A 13,445-nucleotide genomic window follows, 5' to 3' on the forward strand; every position below is an offset into this window, starting at 1 on the left:
TATGTGGATATAGGGAATTATTTCACCTTGACTTATAAATAAACATTACAATAATTTATATAAAACAAATTTCGAACATAAAGGGAAGGCTTAAAACAATTAAGTGCCACATATAAAATATATATGTAGCTACAAAATTAATCAATAATTTGCATTCATTTTTTTATATTATAAAAATAGTATAACACTATTTTATGCGCATAATTTTCATGGTATTTATATTCTTACTATAAGCTCTTTATTCATTCCTTTTCACTGTTTCTTCACCATAAAATGAATGAGCTCATCTTATTATAAATCCTGTCTATGGTATAAGAAATATTAATTTCTCTCATCAATTTTGATAAACATATGTATGGGTATTCGCATATGTATAGACATGGTAAAATGGTGTGATAGTAGTGAGATATAATAAATTAACGGAATAAAAAATAACGGATATATAATGCAAAACATTCAATATCTCGACTATATAATTCTTAAATAATTTCATTGTTCTAAATTATATTCATATAAATGTTTGCTTTTAATTTTATTTTTCAACACATTTCATTATCACTTTTTTTCCGTAAGTTGGCATACTCATTAATTTAAGATAATATACGCAAAGGCAAATATAGAAAGAACATGTAATAATTTACACACACAATTTTCACACACCCTTATTTTTATTTTCCCTTATATTTTTTTTACTTCCAATATTAGGCTCATACTAAATAAAAAAATATATATATGTGTATATATATATAATATTATGCTTATATTTTATAAAATGGTTTTATTAATTTAATTAAAATTGTATATATCTTTAAACTTTATTTTTTATAAATTAAGAACTTATTAAAAAGGCATACCGAGATATCATTTCATGATACACACTCTCTGTATTTAATTCGTTTATTTTGGTTTTATCTTGCCTTATTTTCCTTTATTTTTTTTTCGTTTCCACTTTTTTAAGCGGCACTAAGTGCATACCCCACTTTTGTATTTTGAAAGAAAATGGGGCCAAATAATAATATGCAAAATTTTTATATTAATGAAAATGAAATATTAAGTCCAACGAAAAGGGGTATAAAGCTTGATGTTAGCAAATTAAATATTTTTAATTTTTCAAATTTAACAAAAAAACAAGAAGATACAAAAGAAAATTCTTCACAACCTTATCAAAAAAATAATAGTTACACACAAAATGCTTACGAAGAATTTAATGATGAAAAAAATAAAATTTTTGAAAGTAATCATAATAATTTAAATAATGTAACAATAAATTCGAGCTTTGCAATAAATAAAAAAAAAAAAAAAAAAAAAAATAATAAATATAATTTGGATAACTCATCTTCATCTACACATTCATCAGATTCCTCATCATCTTTCCCTATCCACACTGTCACAAAAAACCAAATAAAAAAACAAATTTCAAGTGATACGGATACAGACAGTGATTGTGTACTTGTTTTTAAATCAACCAGTTTAAAAGAAACAGAAAGTGATACCACTGAAGAGGACGAAATGGGTATGTCCCTAAGAAATAGAGCAATACACAATAAAAATAATGAAAAAAAGAGAAAAGAAAAAATACAAAATGGGAAAGATAGCAAAACAGATAGGCGAACCTTAAGGAGTGACATATTAAATGATACACGAAGAAGTACAAGATTGGTTAAAGAAAAAATCGAAGATAAAACAAGTCTTAATTTATTAAAATCAAAAAATCCAACGAAAAGAAATTATTCTCATCTTTCAAAAGATAATGATACATATAAAAATGATTCTAAAAAAAAAAAAAAAAAAAATAAAAACCTAAGTAGTGACACAGAAAGTTATAGTAATTCTTCTTCCCAATCATACACAAGCAATAAATACAATAATGGAAGTAACAAAATAAATACAAAAAGCATAAAAAGAAAATTATATACAAATACCGAAGTAGAAAAAATCTCAAAATCAACCTACACCAAATTAGTAAAAGAAAATTCGTGTGAATATCAAAATGGAATAATATATGAAAGTCTAATCATAAATGGTGAAAAATATTCAATGGGTGATGATGTTATTATTTTTTGTGACACAGATTGTATAGACACAAATTATAAACAAAGTAGCAATACTCAAATGTATGAACTAAAAAAAGGAAGAATATCTGGATTTTATAAAAATAATGAAAATAATAAAATTCAAGCAGAAATATGTATATACTGCGATCAACACGATCAAATATTTATAGACCATATTAATAAAGTATCAAAATTAAGAAGAGCTCGCGATAATTTTGAAGATATAATTGACATTAAATCAAAAGAATTTTATTTGTTAGGAAATATACAATTTATAATGTTAGATTCAAAATTAATTTATAAAAAAATTAAAATTTTTAATGAAAAAAATACATTTTATAATGATAAAAAACTAAAAAGTGGGGTCGATAAATTTTTATGTGCATATTATATAAAAGAAAAGGAAGAAAAAATTTTTGAAATCCAAGATGAACAACATTGGGAAGATCTAGTTATGGGTTCTAGTAATTTATACTACTACTTTTCAAATAGAAATAATAATAATAAAAAAAAGTTTATAATACCAGCTTTAGACCAATTAAAAATTCATGATAATCCATCAACAAATTCGAAAACTAGAAACACAACAAGACATGCCCCAACTTCTTCTGAAACCAAATTAGTAAGCACATCTAAAACTACAACAAATAAAATGAAGGCAGGAAAAGAAGGAAGTTTTGATAAAGACTTTAAAGAATTTATAAAACAAGATCAAGAAATTTATTATACAAATTTATTAAATTCAATAAGTCATCCAACGGATAGAGCAATAAGAATGATGCAATTAGATGTAGTTCCTAAATATTTACCATGCAGAGAAAAAGAAATAAAAGAGGTTCATAGCTTTTTAGAATCTGGTATTAAACAATCAGGAAGTAACCAAATACTTTATATTAGTGGAATGCCAGGAACAGGAAAAACTGCAACCGTATATAGTGTTATACAATTATTAAAAAATAAAAGCAATAAAAAATTACTACCCCCTTTTAATGTATACGAAATAAATGGTATGAATGTAGTTCATCCAAATGCTGCTTATCAAGTTTTCTATAAACAGTTATTTAATTCAAAACCTCCTAATGCTTTAAACTCATTTAAAATAATAGATCGATTATTTAATAAAAATAAAAAGGATAACAGAAATGTATCAATATTAATTATTGATGAAATTGATTATTTAATAACTAAAACACAAAAAGTACTTTTTACATTATTTGATTGGCCAACCAAAGTAAATAGTAAATTAATATTAATAGCTATATCGAATACTATGGATTTACCTGAAAGATTAATACCTAGATGTCGATCACGTTTAGCATTTGGTCGACTAGTTTTCAGTCCTTATAAAGGTGATGAAATCGAAAAAATTATTAAAGAACGTTTAGATAATTGTAAAGATATTATAGATCATACTGCTATACAATTATGTGCAAGAAAGGTAGCAAACGTTTCTGGAGATATCCGAAAGGCATTACAAATATGTAGAAAAGCATTTGAAAATAAGAGAGGACAAAAAATTGTACCTAGAGATATTATTGAAGCTACTAACCAATTATTTGATTCACCCCTAACTACTGCTATTAATTATTTGCCTTGGGCTTTTAAAATATTTCTTACTTGTGTAATTATTGAATTAAAAATTATTAACGAATTTATTATACCATATAAAAAAGTTGGAAACAGATATAAAGTGATGATACAAACAAGTGGAAAATGCATAGGTATGTATAACGATGTTGAATTGTTTAAAATTATGATTGATAAGCTAGTGAAAATGGGTATACTATTAGTTAGACCATATATACCTCTAGATTCAATTGCAAAAAATAAGAATAAAGAAACACTCTTAGGATTTAATAATGATGCTGATAAAAAAAATTCTGAAAATAAATCATATAGAACACAAGTTAGTCCTGAAATTGATCATGAATCTGGTGATATGGGCTTAGAACTTAATGTCGAACCACAACTTGTTATCACTGCACTTATGAAAGATCCTGAATGCGCTCAAAAATTAAACTTTTATTAAATGAAATGCAAGCCAAAGAAAAATGCATATATATATATATCATTGCATTTATGCATGCATATTCACATATTCATTTGATTCTCTTTTTTTTAGTTTATTTTTATTTGTCTCCCTATTTTTATTCCTTTACATGTTTTAATATTAACACATATACTAACTATCGAATCCAATAACTATTTTACATATGGCATTATCAACAAAAAAATGAAAAACACTCTTAGTGTTGGGTTTATACAGTTTGAAGCGTCAAGCCAATACAACACCATAGTACTGCTCCTACTTTTTTCCTGTTTTTTTTTTCTTCAAATTGCTCGATATTCTTTTTATTGATTGTAACCTATCGTTATCACTGGATTCATCACTGCTTTCTTTTATTCGTTTCTTCTTCACCTTCAAAAAATAAAAACAATTCATGTTTAAACACGTAGAAAACAAGCATTACGTTGCATATGCACACAACATATGATGAAACATAGAGACATATTAATATGCCAAATCTTTATACGCATATCATTATTTCTTTTATTTTTGGTACTACATTTATGTTGGTAAACAAGTTTTTGTTGTGATAAGTCTTTGGTTTTAAGTTTTGAGCATTTTTAGTAGCCTGTTTATTTTCAGATTTCTTTTGAAAAATGACATTTTTAATATTGTCTATAGGGTTTTTAGTCTCCTCTTTTTTTGCAGTATCCTTTTCCGAGGCTTTGTTACTTACTACATTATCTTCATCTTCTAATTCGCTTTCCAATTCTTCTTCTATATATTCATCATATTTATTACATTCCTTGTAGTTTACACTAATATTATCAATAAGCTCATTAATGCCATCCTCCTCACGATATTCTACATCCATTTTATATTCCCATCAAATGGTCTACAAAAATATAATTGTTTTTATTTATTCCACACATTTATCAACGTATTTTATATCATAGCATAATTAAATAAATATGCAATTCATATTTTATAATTCCTTGAAAATTTTTTTTTGCTAACCAACTTTATTTTGCGTAACATAATTAATACATTAGTTTTTTCTAAATTTTTTTATGATCTATTACCTATTTTTTCATTTCTTGCGTTGCTTTAAAAATTAAATTTTATGTTTTAAAAGTTTTATATTCACTGATTTTCATTTTTTTACAAATCTATAAAATTAATTATATTATTATTAGTTCACTCCTATGCAACATACCTAGTAAGCATCCTCGTATGGCTGAAAATTTTTTTTTTCAAATTTTTTTTCAAATTAAAAAAAATTTTTTTTTTTTTTTTCAAGTTTGTATATCCACACCATTGATTATGTATTTTAAAAACTTGTTTATGTTTTATCGTCAAATTAATATATTTATTATCAACAAGTTAACCTGCACAATTGCATAAGTTCAAACAATTGAATTTCCATTTTTATTATTGCTATAGTACATTTAAGTTTGACGAAAAAGAGCGTAATAATGGTATTACTAAATAATTCTAGATTTATTGAAGAATTAACAAAACTATGTAACACAAATGAAGAACAAAATAGGGCTTCCATTTGGATTACCATAAAGCGAGGTACATCACTTTTACATACAAACGTAGGAAAACTACGACATATTCCTTATATTTATTTCAATATATTACTAGCTATATAAGATTTACTTTTTTGTTTTCCTTTTAATTTGCAGTAAAAAGAACTGATATAAAAATATGTGTCCCCAAAAATGAGGCCGGCGATAAAAGAAATAAAAAAAGCCACAAAGATGACAACAAAAATAATAAAAACTATTTCTGTTTAATCAGAGCAACAGATGGTAAAAAAATTAAATTATCTACCCACGTTTCCGATGATATAATTAGTTTTTCTCAAGAAATAAATAATATAATTAAAAAATAAGACCTTGTATGATCAGAACGTTTAGTCTCCTTTCATAGAAACTGCACAACATATTCAGTTGCAAACGTATACACATTTTTAGTAATTGCTACTTTTTTCAAACTAACAATATGAGTTTACACATGCATTCATTCGATACGCATTAATATTTAATTGCGTTATCTTTGAATTAACAAAAAAAATAATCAAGATAAATCACACAAAACTAACATAAATGGGTTAGCAAAAAATGAAAATTAATTAGAAAATTTTTAAAAAAATCAAGACGCAAATTTTGCATATATCCCAAAATGCTTTGGGAATATAACATTAGTCACTTCAATTCGTTAAGTAATGTTTTTTCAGCTTTTTTTTCAACTTTTTTTTTCAACTTTTTTTCAACCTTTTTTCACCATTTCCAACATTTACAACCTTTCCAACCCTCTTAACTGTCTTCAGCAAGGCAGTCCCCTTTGGCATCACTGTCCCGAACAAGTATGTCGTTCACAGTTTTTGAAATTCGTTTTGATTTTCGAATATATTCATATAATTTATATGTCAATATTTTCGTCACTTTATCTTTCTGTGACTTTGTTAAATTAATATCATCTATAAAACTCAAAAAATTTAGAGTTAATTGATCTTTATTTTCAATTGCATTTTTATAAACCTCAGGAAGATACAAACAAGCATAATTATCATTGCTCTCACTATTTTTATTTGTTTCATTTTCTAAATTAGGAACTTCAATTATATAAAATTTAGATGGACTTAATATATAATATACATAATCTGTAAAAGTATCAGACAAATTTGAATTTATAAAATTTTTATCATAACTACTAAGTCGATTTATTTCATCACCTAATCCTATTTTATTATATTCTTGATTTGTGTAACTACTACTATTGTAGCTATTATTCATTCCTCGTGTTCTTAAATAATTATCAATATCAATTTGTTTATTCCCATCTATTGAATTCGAAAGTGGATTATTGTTATTGTTCGACCCTTTCATAAAGGGACTTGATAAATTTGTTTTGCATTTTAAAGGGAATGCAAAAAGTTCAAAGGTTTTTTCATTAAAAAATATTTTAGATTTGTCTAAAAATATTTTTTGCTTATTATTTAAAACATTATAAGGTGCTAGCTGTATATTTCGTGTATCACCATAAATTATTATATTTGTTTCTGTATATACATATACATCAGTATCCATTACATTTTCTATTTTCAAACTTCTTGTAACTAAATGTATTTCTAAATTACGAGAATTGAATAATGTAGTTATCATTTCAGTAGATAAACAAATAATATACACATCCACACAAAAATTTATTTTTAAATATTCTACTGTTGTTAATATATATATATTACATTCTTTACAATTTAATATATTTATTATACTCTTATTATTTTTTATATATATTGTTTTGCCTTGCATATTTTTTATTTCATATATATCATTATTAACCATTTCAAATCCATTGTTTGATGAGTTACTATGTCTAAAATTGGTGTCGACCTTCATTGATGATGCAGAAAAATAGCTATATGATTTTGTTAAAGCATTTGAAATGTTTTCTACAGCACTCTCTTTTGATATATCATTACTACTAACACTGCTATCTATACTTTCATTTAATTCTTCATATATATGTAAATTTTTTAATAACCAATCTAAAATTATTTTTGTTTTATATAATATTTTGTGATCATTTTTTAACATATATTTTTCATATACATTTTGTTCATCATTTGTATCTATAATAAAATCTAATAAAAAAAAATTGTAGTTTCTAAAATATAATGGAATTTCAGTTAATGTCGTACTATTTTGAATATCTGTGCATGATAAAAATGCGATTAAATATGTTTCTAAAAGTTTCTTATAATTTTTACCACTACTAATAAAAAAATCAGATAAATTAGACTTATAAACTATTGTTTTTAAATTACAAAATGAATTACTATTTCCTGATGTAGATAAACCACACACATTCTGTGTTCCATTACTGTTTATATTGCTACTATTATTTTTTCTACTATTACTATCTCTTGATGTTCCCATAAAATGAGGCCAGCAATCTTCATTCAAATTTTTATCATACTTCTTTTTTACATTATCTATCTTGAGAAATTGTAAAATTATAAAAAATATCACAAATTCTATGCATATGCATTCGTCTAGCCAATTTTCATCCCACACCTTGAGAGTTTCCTTTTCAAACTCCGCCAAGCATTTTCCATCATCCGTCTCTCTGTTTCCTTGATCAGTTAAACCCTTTTCTTTCCCACCGCCGTTGCCACCGTCTTTGCATTTTTCGGGCAATTTTTCCGACAATTTTTCGGACAATTTTTCGGACAATTTTTCGGACAATTTTTGTGTGGGACCTTCGTGGGATGTGCGCTTGGAGCCTCCAACAGTTGTGTCTGTCTTCCCTCTACTCCCATTTAACTCTCGTATGTTTAACTTTTCATAGGTGCAATTAAAAATAGTTCTTTGTCTTTTTAAATTATTTTTTTTTCTTATACTTTGTAAAGTTATACTTAATAATATCCATAAGGATTTACAAATATTACAACTAAAAAGTAAATATACAACATTATCTTGATTTTTTATTAATTCATTATATTCTAACCAATCTTCAAGACTTATATAAATTTCATCGTTTTTATTTCTTTCACAATTATTATTTTCATGTTTTTTTTTAAAATATGCATATAAATTTTTTAAATAATTCATTAAAGAATTCTCATCGATTTTATTACTAGTATAAATAATTGCATGATCAAATATTTCTTTTCTTATAAATAAACATTTTTCATCATCCTTAAATTCTTCTTTATTTGTCTTTTCAAGTTTTACTAACTCTTTAAACTTATCTAAACAAATTTCACTTTTCTTTTCCATAATTTATTTTTTTTTATTCCACTATTTTCACATATATATCCTCTCTAAATACACAACTTATTATATGTTATTCTATTTCTCGTTGTTATTTATGTAAACATGTGTTTTTATTATGTTCCCTCTTTGTTACACCATCATAATCGCATTTTAATCTGCATTTTATTTAAGCATAGTTTATTATATCTCTAACGATATTTTTTTTATCACACGATTAATAAGACTCAAGATATGCTATAAATTTTTTTTTTATAAAGACTTTTCCACATTTCTTTTATTTCGTATTTTTTTCTTCCTTACAATTTTATTATTTTTTAACAAATAAAAAAAAAAAAAAAAAAAAAAAAAAACTATAGCTAGCACATATTATGCTACAATTTTTTTTTAATTATTTATAAAACATTTCTTAAAATCTATTGTTCTTCATATTTTATAATAAACCTTTTTATACATAATTTTTCTCTCGTTTCATTTTTTCCATAAGTATACAGTAAATGTGCGCATATATTTAGTATGTGTAATATTTTTTTTTTCTTTTCAATGTTCTCAAACTTATTTACACGCATAAATAATATACATTGCTTATTTTATTATATCCAATCCAATACTATTATTCATTAATCTTATGGTAGAGCATTTTTTTTAATTATATTAAAAAATAATTAACACATAAATAGTATAAAATATGCGTAAGTAATATCCATATTATTTATATAATTTTTTTTTAATTCATTCCAGTATACATATTTAAACAAATGAAAAAAATCAATTACTCTTAAAGTAGCCTATTCATATACCCAAGCTTATTTATATATTTGCTTCCTCTCCTTAGCTAGGGAAAAAATGTAACATACTGGCCTTTAATAAATTTGAAAAAAAAAATTATCGATTTCATGTATTATACTTCATATATTTATTTTATTATGCTTTTTTGATTTATATTTTTCTTGCAATTTTTACACGCAAGCCTTATGTCTGGCTTTTATATTTACAATTATTCAGTTTAATTTTTTTTGTCTCCCTTATCAAGCCATTATTTTATTATAAGCCCAAGCAATATACACTTTGTTACACTATACAAGCAACTATATGCACATACATATGCCATTTGCTATGCCCCAATCATATGCGGGCAATCAAATAATTTTATTTCCTTAAATACGCATTCATATATTTGTATACATACCTATATGTGTAAAGAAGCCTAGGCGAAGCTTCGTATAATGAATAATAGCTGTATACACACAGACGACGAATCATATACATGTTATATAAAATTAAAAGATGAAAATTTGAAGGAAATGACAAAAGTTAGCGCTGTAATTTTTTGGTATTTTTGTTTTTTTGTATATGTTTGGTACATAAACATTGTTTGTGTATACCCATTAAAGTTTAATGATGGCTATTTTATTATATACTACTTTATACAAGGATGTGGAAGTTTACTCCTTGGACTATTTTCGGATATATATGGAAAAAGAAAGTGTTTGAACATTTCTTTTTTATTTTTAATTGCTTCATTTTCAACAATATTGCTTACAATAAGTTCCTCTGATTTCTTATTTATTGATAACATCAAAAATTTTAATAATCCAAAATATGATATTCATTCAAATCAAAATGTATTTGCTCAAGATGATTCAGCAAATAATTTAACGCCTTTTTTTAGTCTAAAAGAAGGAAATGATTTTTTCGATCAAAATGACAACTTTGGTGAAAATAAATATAAAATACTGAACAGTCATAATAATAACATACAAGACGACAATAATTACATGAACAAATCAGAAAATGAAAATGTTTCTCATATGGCTGATACTTATTCAAATGACAACCATGATCAAAATGTTTTAAATAAAAAAGCTAGAAGGCCCAATAATGATAATAATAGTAATATCGAACCAGTAAATATTAGAGGAGACAATACTGATGATGCAGAAAATTTGACTGCTAAACATGGTAATCAACATACTAATTCGAATAATAAATATATTGAAATAAAATTAAAATTAAATAATAATTTCCAAAAATTACATGAACAGTTAATAAAAAAAGTAACAGATGATATAAAAAAAAAAAATAATGAAATTTTAAATAAAAAACATATAAATAACATAATTCAATTATGTGTGAAAACAAATCTGAAAAAACATTTTATGGACATAAAAAATTACAATATTGGGATGGCTAAAAATATCCGACGAAAAAAAGGTGTCATTACCAACAATGATAATGATAATAATTATTATTTTCGTAACAATGCAGACAGCGAAAACAGCGATATATATATGGAAAATAATTATGACCATATAGTAAATAAGTGTGTGGATGGAATTATATCAATGTATAATGATGGAGAAGATGATAATTATGTTATTGGACAAAGTGATGATCTACAATTGTTGCATAATGAAAATGGCAAAAACAATAAGTCAATTATTAAATTCCTTGAAACATTATTTGAAAAGACTGATCACAGTGAAAGCAAATATTCATATATTTATAAAATATTATTTTATTTAATAACATTTGCAACCGGGTTTTTTGCAAAAGGGATAAGTAATATATTATGTATTATAATTACAGAACATATAAAATCGAATTATAGAACAAAAAGCGTGTGTTTAATATATATTATTGAAAACATATCATTAATTTTAATCCGATCTTTATTTGTTTTTAATACATATATTAATTTATTTATATTATATAAAATAAATATTTTGGTTTGTATCTTTTTAAATTTAATAATTATTATTTTACTAAATATATATTTTAGTGACATAAATACTAATGTACTAAAAATGCAAAAAGATAATATCAACAAGTTACAAAATCATGAAAATGGAATAGAAAATAATCAGATACCTAATGATGACGATAATGGCTCGAACAGTGATATAAACAATGAAAAAAAAAAAAGAAAAAAAAGTATTTTTTCGGCTTTTAAAAAAAAAAATATCGATTCAAATAAATCTGAAAGTGCAAATTATGACACAATTCAAGTTTTCAAATTTGACAAAAATTATAATGATATAAAAAGAGAGTTGTCTAATGATATCTTAAAATTAAAAGCTGCTGCAAACATAATCGACAATGAAGAAAGTATACATCTTGAGCTTATGAATAAAGATATGGAAGATAACGTATTAGATAATGCAAGCAGTCTAAGCGATGATATAAGTAATATACCAAACGAGTTAAGTAATAAACGAAACACAACAGATGAAGTAATAAATATATTAAGTGATAATTCAGGTATATTAAGTGATATACCCAATATAGACAACTCACCAAATGAAATTAATGAAACAGATAATTCAAAATCGTCACCCCAAAAAAATATCAAAAAAATAAATTCATTAACAAAAACAAATAATAAAAAAAAGGGATTAAAAAGATCGAAAACTATTGGGGTAAGTTATAAGCATATACTAAATGGTAGAATGCTTGATACAATTGATAAAAACGAATTATTAGAAAAGTTAAATAATAATAGCGAATTTTTACAATATATTGAAGAATTAAAAAATAATAATATATTAAATATATATAAAATGTGGGTAAGATATACATTTAAAGCACATAAATATGTTGTTTGGGCTTTATGCTTATTATATTTTATGTTTAATTTTCTATATATTAGTTTCTTTGTAATATATAATATATTTATATATGATATTAAAAGTCAATTTCATTTTTATACATATAATAATTCCTTTCTAATATTAAACTTTGTTCTTTTACTTTTTTATTTATTTTTGTATTGTAATATAAAAAATAAAATAATCAAAGTATTAAATTTATTTGGGTGCATAATTACAACATTCATATCATTTTCTTTTATATTATTTATTTATTCGACATCCTATTTTACAATCTCACTTCATGATCATACATATATATTATATACAATTATATTTTATATGTTTTTGTCTATACCTAATGTTTCATTGTTTTTATTTTATACATTCTTTTCACACACATTATGTAAAGGATTATTACTTGGGATGTTTGTTTTTTTTGGACACCTTGGTTTTATTACATATGCTATTATTCGATTTTTTATAGTCCCAAAACATTTGGCGGCAGTTAATTTAATATTTTCATGTATTATTTGTATTATTTCATTTATTGTAATTATTTTGTATATCCCACAAGCTAGTTCATCAATCAATTATAAACGTATCGACGAAGCTTATTTTTATCACTTTTTGTTATATCTTTCTAACAAAAAAATTGTTTCCCCACATTACACAAATATGGCTGTACCATCCGAAGAAAAATAATTATACTATTCAGTTTTTATTTAAAAACTTTTCTTTTCAATCAAAAACGCTGACACGTATATATATATGCATATACAAGCAAAGCATTGATCCCTTGTTTCATTCTTTAATTTTATGAAATTGTTTATATTATAGCATTTTCATACATGCATATTACTATTTCTATATTTTATTCTTTTTTAATAAAAAATTGGCACTTTTTTTTTATTAATTTTTTTTTTTTTTATAACATCATAAATAGCTAGTTAAAATTTTGGCTAGCTAAAAAAATACAAATAATATTAAGACAGTTAAAAATAAGTTA

At 24.0% G+C, this 13,445-nt stretch overlaps 5 protein-coding genes across 5 annotated transcripts; 3 read left to right on the forward strand and 2 right to left on the reverse strand.

The window, feature by feature from the left end:
* Positions 1–999: 999 nt before the first annotated feature.
* PCHAS_0603800 (origin recognition complex subunit 1, putative) lies at positions 1,000–4,083 on the forward strand (the record flags this gene model as incomplete). The annotated part of the gene is made up of 1 exon (XM_016797436.1): positions 1,000–4,083. The coding sequence occupies one exon, from the start codon at positions 1,000–1,002 to the stop codon at positions 4,081–4,083; it is 3,084 nt and encodes a 1,027-aa protein (XP_016653391.1).
* A 276-nt stretch (positions 4,084–4,359) lies between these two features.
* Positions 4,360–4,936, reverse strand: PCHAS_0603900 (conserved Plasmodium protein, unknown function; the record flags this gene model as incomplete). The annotated part of the gene is made up of 2 exons (XM_016797437.1): positions 4,360–4,473; positions 4,622–4,936. The coding sequence occupies 2 exons, from the start codon at positions 4,934–4,936 to the stop codon at positions 4,360–4,362; spliced, it is 429 nt and encodes a 142-aa protein (XP_016653392.1).
* A 601-nt stretch (positions 4,937–5,537) lies between these two features.
* PCHAS_0604000 (signal recognition particle subunit SRP14, putative) lies at positions 5,538–5,962 on the forward strand (the record flags this gene model as incomplete). The annotated part of the gene is made up of 2 exons (XM_016797438.1): positions 5,538–5,640; positions 5,754–5,962. 2 exons carry the CDS (start codon positions 5,538–5,540, stop codon positions 5,960–5,962), a joined length of 312 nt encoding a protein of 103 aa, XP_016653393.1.
* Positions 5,963–6,386: 424 nt separating this feature from the next.
* On the reverse strand, positions 6,387–8,855 carry PCHAS_0604100 (TBCC domain-containing protein, putative; the record flags this gene model as incomplete). Its single annotated transcript, XM_016797439.1, has 1 exon — positions 6,387–8,855. The coding sequence occupies one exon, from the start codon at positions 8,853–8,855 to the stop codon at positions 6,387–6,389; it is 2,469 nt and encodes an 822-aa protein (XP_016653394.1).
* A 1,220-nt stretch (positions 8,856–10,075) lies between these two features.
* Positions 10,076–13,141, forward strand: PCHAS_0604200 (major facilitator superfamily domain-containing protein, putative; the record flags this gene model as incomplete). Its single annotated transcript, XM_731156.2, has 1 exon — positions 10,076–13,141. One exon carries the CDS (start codon positions 10,076–10,078, stop codon positions 13,139–13,141), a length of 3,066 nt encoding a protein of 1,021 aa, XP_736249.2.
* Between the last annotated feature and the right edge of the window lie 304 nt (positions 13,142–13,445).

Source organism: Plasmodium chabaudi (assembly GCF_900002335.3).
Source record: "Plasmodium chabaudi chabaudi strain AS genome assembly, chromosome: 6".
Lineage (NCBI taxonomy): Eukaryota > Apicomplexa > Aconoidasida > Haemosporida > Plasmodiidae > Plasmodium > Plasmodium chabaudi.